At 48.4% G+C, this 7,194-nt stretch overlaps 1 protein-coding gene across 1 annotated transcript; it reads right to left on the bottom strand.

Moving 5' to 3' along the window:
• Window positions 1-3,765: 3,765 nt before the first annotated feature.
• Window positions 3,766-4,806, bottom strand: PtA15_10A668 (uncharacterized protein; the record flags this gene model as incomplete). Its single annotated transcript, XM_053160867.1, has 3 exons — window positions 3,766-4,395; window positions 4,482-4,614; window positions 4,694-4,806. The coding sequence occupies 3 exons, from the start codon at window positions 4,804-4,806 to the stop codon at window positions 3,766-3,768; spliced, it is 876 nt and encodes a 291-aa protein (XP_053024799.1).
• Window positions 4,807-7,194: the final 2,388 nt, after the last annotated feature.

The following is a 7,194-nucleotide window of genomic DNA, read 5'->3' as shown; positions in this document are numbered from 1 at the left end:
GTTTTTTGGTTTTGTTGTTCTGTCTATTTTGACATGAGTGGGTTGCACTCATTATGAATGGCCAGATATGCCTGGCCATCAGGTGCCATCCTGGCCGCTTTGGCAGGTGAGTTAGCCAGTTTGAGACGAATTCACCATAATTTCAGGAATTCTGTCCAGATTGTCGCTCCAGAGCCTCCATAGAAGATGGCAAAAATGCTGCTCTGCCTCCCGGCGAACCTCTGCTCTCAATATACATATGCATTTGTACACATGTACACCTGGTTTCCAAATTTCTGACCCCCCCTATACATAGCTCTTGTATTTCTGTTTTCTTCCCTCGCTTCCAGCTTCCCTTTTGTGTATATTTTTTTGTTTTATTGTGTTTTCCGGGCAGATTTTTTCCTGCCTTGGATGTGTGTGCAATAAAAAATGACTGTCTCTAACATTTCTCACAGTTATTGGTGGCATTGCACGTTGCACATGTAAGGGTTTCACCCTTACTGAAGCTAGAACACACATGCATATGCAATTAGATAGCACACTCTTCTATATAAGCTTGTAGTACAGAACATGCTCTCTTTTCCCCAAGCTGGTCTTCATCCTTCTCCTTCCTCTTATTGGCCGATCTCAGGAATTCACACTCTTTTTATAGACTTCTGGCCTTTGGCCCTCCGTCCCTCCGTTCCTTCCAGTGAGGGTTCACAGAACCCTTACAGCACATTGCGCCCCACTACCACGAGCAAGCGGGCAATACCTGCCAGTTTCATCTTGCCGCGGACGGTTGCACGCGGTAGTTGTGGTGGGGTGCTGTACATATGGTGTGCAATGTTTTGGTCGTGTGGTTTATGGGCCACTGTGTATTGGCTGTCTGTTCTGGCCACCCCGTTTGGTGGACAGGCTGCAAGCAGTCGACTAACGTTGGCTGCTTCCGTCTGGTGATGTGGGGTTTGGACGGAGGATTGGGCAAGGGAATGGGAGACGGCTTCATGAAGCCGTTGTGGGGGCTGGCACGGGGCCCGTGACTGGGCCGTATGCTGTTGCGGGGGAGGTCCTGTCGTGAGACGTAAGGATCATCCCGTCCCCAGACGCTCTAGTGCACCCGGGGTGTAGCCTTGAGTGGCAGAAAGACAGATAACATGGTACTGATCGCCATCATCACATCAACAAGGAAGATATCAACTTAGCATCCAACCTTGTTGAAGTCCTCCAACCATTCTATGAAATCACGCTGCAAGTCTCAACTCTTGGTGTGGCTCAAATATCTGACATTGTTATATTTATCAATCAGATTATCAGCCACCTTTCAACTGCAATCTCAGACAAGAAAGACAATTACCCCCCTGCTTTAAGGAACGCGTGCCGTTCTGCACTTCAGCTGACAAATAAATATTACACTCTGACAGACTGATCCCCATTGTACCGGGTTGCTATGGGTAAGTTTTTCCAAAAAAAATTTTTGAAGCCATATCTGATACTGATTGCCAAGCAATTCTTCAGTTCTCCATCCATTGTTCAAGGAAAGGTATTTCAAACTTGCAAAGTGGGAATCCAAATGGATTGACAAAAAGATTCAGCTTACCCGTCAGATGTGGGAAGCCCACTGTAAACCTTCACCGCCACCAACCACATCCCAACCACCGGGAAAATTTTTGACTGACTACATGTCAAGTGAGGTGAAGCAAACTCCGGAAGGGTCTCCATTGACTTTCACCTTTCAAAGACAATAGATTCTGAATTATGGATTTAGCTTGACCCCACTGAGCCCACCTCAATCAACCTCAGCCCTCCTGAAAAAAGGTTGAGCAAGAACACCCTGGTTGGGGGTTCCGAACTCACATAATGACCCTCTCGAGATGCTGCAGGATGCTGCATACACGGCCTGAGAGGCAGGAAGCGTTCCTCAGACAAGCTGGGGATTGTTCAGCATTTGCACCTGCTCAGGGTGTTACTGGTTTGTTCAGCTGGGATCAGGGCAGCAGCTGAACAGCTAGACACAAGTGCATACAGTGGAATACCAGTGGAGTCTCGCCAGAGTCAAAGGTCATCTCACTGCACGTCACTTGACATGGATTCACATGACTTTTTTTCTGGTGAACCATCCAATACTCATCCCAAGGTGAGTAAATTATGTGAGGCAAATTTGGAATTCAAACTAATGCTGGCGTACATGCTCACAGAAAGCTCAGACCGGAGTCCTTGCCGGGTTGATGGGTGCATCAGAAGCTTGAGGAGGGAGCTCTGGTACAGATCTGCTCAAAGACTGGCTTGCTGGAGGTTTGAGTTTGAAGGAGGACAGTCAACCAGTGGACCCCCTGAAGTGGTGGATACAACAAGGACACTCAGGAAATACACATGGGGGCATGCTCCAGATAGCCCTCAATGTTCTAAGCTGTCCTGGTGGGTCTTTTCATCTAATCATGTTTGTTTATTTCTGTACTCACAGATTATGATTACATGTATAATAGCAACAACTATGGACGTTGAACAATCATTCAGTTTTGGACGGGATTACATTTCTGTAAGAAGACATTGGCTCAGTGCAACATCTGTGTCTAAAGGGATGGTGGTGGAATTCAACTCAAGAAATGTCCAAATACGACTAGGAGTGCTGAATAAGTGGAAGACTGAAAAGAGAAAGGGCAAGGAAAAATCTTCAAGAAAATGATCAAGAAGGCGTTTACAAGGTATTAATTTAGTTTTGTGATCTGTGAAATGATGATTTCAAGCTTAAAATGAGTATTTAGATAGCCTGTTGTGGTGATATAAGCTTTACACCTCTTGCCACCAGGGTGGCAGGTGCGGGTATCAAGAATAACAGTTTTTTGGAGCAGGTAACCCGCACCCGCCACGGGTACCCGGGTATGAGGGGCCATCTCTAACCTTGATGATCAGCCAGCTGGCTTGTCATCTAGGTGTACATGCACCTTGATCACCAAAGCCAGCCGGTCATTGAGGTGTATTCCTTGATGACTGGTTGGCTCTGGTCATCAAGGTGTATGTATAACTTGGTCATCAAGGCACCTAGGTGGCGGGTGTTGCTAACAGGCACTCATGTACCTGGTGGTTTTTTTGCCAAATTCCAACACCCACACCCGGCACCCATGGTGGGTATCCGTTGTACACCACGGGTGCCAGGTATGACTTGGTGATCCTTAAGACAAAGCTTATGTATGTTTGGTTTGAGCTAGAACAGCAGTTCCACAGCAGTAATGGGGCACTTCCTGTCAATCTGCAGCCAGAAAACCTTAATTTTTGCGGGGAAATGATGTCCCAAGGGCTGCAGATCTGGTTCTGCAGGGTCAGTAGATCTTGAAGGGAAGTCCTCCATTGATCTGCATGTCAACTGCAAGCAGTTACTTGACATTTTCTTGCAGTGCTTGCAGCCTGTGGAGTGGCAATCAGAGTCAACAAGCTGTCCTGATTGCAAATATGAGCTCAGATTTGCACTAGCCCTTATCCAGGATGATCTCCTGGAGAATGATGTCTCTGGGGGTGATTTTAGGCCTGGGCCTCATCTGACAGCTGTCAAGATAAAACCCAACAAAAAAAACCAATGATATGTGCTATGCCAAAATAAAGTCAATACAAAATGAGACCAAGATTCTTAGTAAAGACAATCAATAAACTTGAATGTAATCACTCTCTTGTATGATAATGTTATATTCATGCTGTACCCCCGAAAATCCAAGGCTTTCGTGAAAATGAATCTTATAAATCTTTTGAGAAACAAGTTAGAAATCGAAAAGGGTTATGTGCTAAGGATGTACTAGATGTTGATTGTGATTAGATCATCAATGGGTCATCGCTCATAGGTGACTCGGAAGCCTTCGGTTTGGATGACTTGGTTGCAGCTTGGCGTCGCACGCGTTTCTTGGGTGGTGATGGCTGATGAGTTGAAGCTTGAGGGGGAGGAGCATTAAGTTTTGCGCGTGTTTTTCTGGCTGGTGGATGAGGGGGCGAACGGTCCGATTTTGCGGGCCGCTTGCTCACGCCGACCGTGCTGGTACTTCCGCTGCCCGCGTGATGGCCGCCGATCCGAGGGATTGGCGAGCAATCAGCAAGCGCTCGAGCGTGCCGATCGGTATCGAACGTCAGCGTGACATCCGCACCCAGCGATTGTTGGGTGGGTAGTTTCGTGCTTCTGGTGAAGGGGTGGATACGGTGGTCGGCCGAAACATCCAAGAAATTGTCGTATTCCTCTCCTCCGTCTTCACCATCCACTTTAGCGCCCCGCCTCTCATCCGCAGCCTCGTCGAGCACGCTCATCTTCGATCTTCCGACTCGGGTGTTGGTCATGGCCGATGAGCGTGTTACTCTGCCGCTCGGTCTGGTTATGAGCTCCTTCTGGGCATTTGACTTGTCTGACAGTTTGACCAGTTTATTTGCTATCTTTCGTCCTGGTTTCTGCTTCTCCTGAAAAACTCCCCGATTGAGCCATGTCAGTTTTCATGAGACTATAAGCTCGTGCCAAAACTCGATGAGGATAAACGAAAAATCACCTTCGCCTCACTCTCTCCATCAACTTTACCCTTTCCCTTCTTAAGAGGAACAAGTTCATCCGCTTTCTGGATTTCTTTCGACGAAGTAGTATCTTCCGAAACATCATTGGCGTTCTCGCTTGCCCAGAGCCGCCTTGAGACAGATGAAACGAAGGGAGTCAGTGAGCAGGGCACGAGCCAGTTGAAAGAGGTTCAAGGAAAGGCTTGCTCACTTGTTGGGAGGTAGCAAACGGTTTGAAGGTTTGTAGACCTCTTTGGCGAACTTCTTGCGGGTAGCTGGTCTCTTCCTTGCCAAAGGGCTTCCGTCGGGATCTGAACGCTCCATCCGAAGATGCGCTTGAGGAGAGGAGTGTGGGTGAGAGTGGTGCGAGATGTTTGTCACTTCAACCCTTAGCTTGCGGGATCGAAGATGGCACAGCAAGTTCCCCTCCGTCCATGGAGGCGGCTAAGTGGGAAGTCTAGATGGATCAGAGCTGGGCAGGGCGAGATGAGTCATGCTGCGAAGCGTCATGCAAAGACAACGCCCGCCCCAGAGGTTCAGAGATATATGAACCACCCAGCGAGGGAAGCTTCCGAGCTCATCGCTTGCAACGCGGCGTACTGAGAGAGAACAACAGCCAAATGGACAGGCGTGGGGTATCCGGTAAATAATCCGGGATATCTGTCGAGGGACCGCGGATCAAGCCAGATATCTGAAACCCAAGGTTCCGAAACCTGCGGATATGGGATATTTCTGGATCTGAAGCGGGGCTTTTCAGGATGCACTAGCTGAGGCTCAGTGGAATAGACACACGCACAAGATGAGAGGAAACTGGCAAATGGCCTGAATATGAAAAGGAACTGGGGGGAAAACCCCCTATAAGAGAGAGGAAGGGCACCTCAAACAGAAATGTGAGAGTAGGGCCGGCAGATTCATCAAGTTCAAGATTACAAAACCTACACCCGGGGAGTCCCTCCACGTGGGGCCCACCGCGAATCCACGTGGATCCCACGGTGAAGGGGTGCGCGAGGTCGGACCAGCGGCATTTGGTCCACACGCCCTCGTGGGCATCACCAACCGCATCACGAGGGCACCTCGTGATGCCCCCGAGGATTCCACGGATACTTACAGATGTGTACCCGTGGAATCCACGTGGCCACGTAGGCGGGGCTGAAAAATTTAGCGGGAGCAGCCCGTTAAAAAATATCATCAGTGGGACTCGAACCCACGACAGGCACAGGCAGCCTGTGTGTGACGGAGCGCTACACAACGCAGCCATTTCACATTCTTGTACAAAGCTTCTTCACACACTATCAACCCCCCAAACGATGGTTTGCGATCGGGTTTGCAATAGGTTTTTTTCTTAAGTTTTTTTTTCAAGTTTTTTTTTCCTCTCTTCAAAATCGAGTTTTGTCGGACTTTCAAAACCTCAGGACCAGCCTGAGGTGGTCTTGGCTGGAAGTAAAAAAAAAAAAAAATGCCGTGGAACCGACGTGAGCAACAAGCTGACGTGGTCTCCACGCGTGCCGGGAAGGCACATCGTGGAACCGACGGGGAAAAGTGTGAAGCCCATCGGTTCCACGTGGAAAAAAAGCATTTCGTGGAACCGACGAGCTTACCAAGGGGTTACCGAGCCGATCCTCGTCGGCTCCACGGATTACCCTCCTCTCGTCGGTTCCACAAACGGGCGGGGCAGGAAGTACCCCCGCCGTGTATATATCCATAATCTTGTACCTCAAACAGAAATGTTAGAGTAGGGCCGGCAGATTCATCAAGTTTAAGATTACAGAACCTATATATCCATAATCTTGTATCTAGTTTACCCTATCCCCGGGCTTTTCCCCCGTGGTTAGGGCTGCAGCTGCTACTTAGCCTGGATATTCCCGCACCCCGGCTCCAAATCTTTTCCTCACCGAGATTTGGAGACCAGGATCTTCCAGCGCCAACTGCTGACCAGCAACGGGACTGTTTTGTCCAGGTGAGTAGAGTCTGACATCATTGAGCAAGTTACCAAGATTTGGAGACCGGGATCTTCCAGCGCCAACTGCTGACCAGCAACGGGACTGTTTTGTCCAGCTGCCATTTGCCATATCACATAGGGGCATCTTATAAGAAACACAAGGACAAACAACCCCTGGTTGCAGAGAAGCAACTACAGTCGCAACACCGCAGGGCGGATTCAACAAGGCCGTGGTGCTACGACTGCACGGCCGTATTCTTCAGCAAGCTTTACTAAGCCTCTCCAAGAAGGCACAAAGCATCTCCAAAGGAGAGGCTTACGACTAAATTCCCACTCTTTGCCTGAGGCTGAGAAACATTTCCACAGACAATCATGATTTGTGTGTTTACATCTCTTGTATGCACTCATTTCTCTCAGCATAAACTTCAAAGCCTCCTATGCCATGTTGCAGCCCTGATTTTCAGCTTCCTCACTACAAAATTTATTATTTTGCCCCAAAAAAAAATAAAAGTCAACATGAAAAAAATAAAACCAAAATTTCACTCAGGGGAACAAACTGAGCATGCTGAGCCAAAAAAATGAAATGTCACAAACTGAGCAAAAATCATTGGAAAATGTTTTGGGATGGTTTTTTTCACGGGCCTGAGACGGGCCTGCCCCAAAAGCACATTGGGTCAGTATTAAAGGTGTTTTGCCTTGCCCTGGGAGCTGCTGGGTCTTTTGATGGGCCCAAAATCTCAACATGGGCTTTTGGTGGTCTAGAAGTATCAACC

Source organism: Puccinia triticina, chromosome 10A (genome assembly GCF_026914185.1).
Source record: "Puccinia triticina chromosome 10A, complete sequence".
NCBI classification, from domain to species: Eukaryota; Fungi; Basidiomycota; class Pucciniomycetes; order Pucciniales; family Pucciniaceae; genus Puccinia; species Puccinia triticina.
The sequence above is the reverse complement of the archived record's forward strand: the minus strand, read 5'-3'. Positions and strand labels throughout refer to the sequence as shown.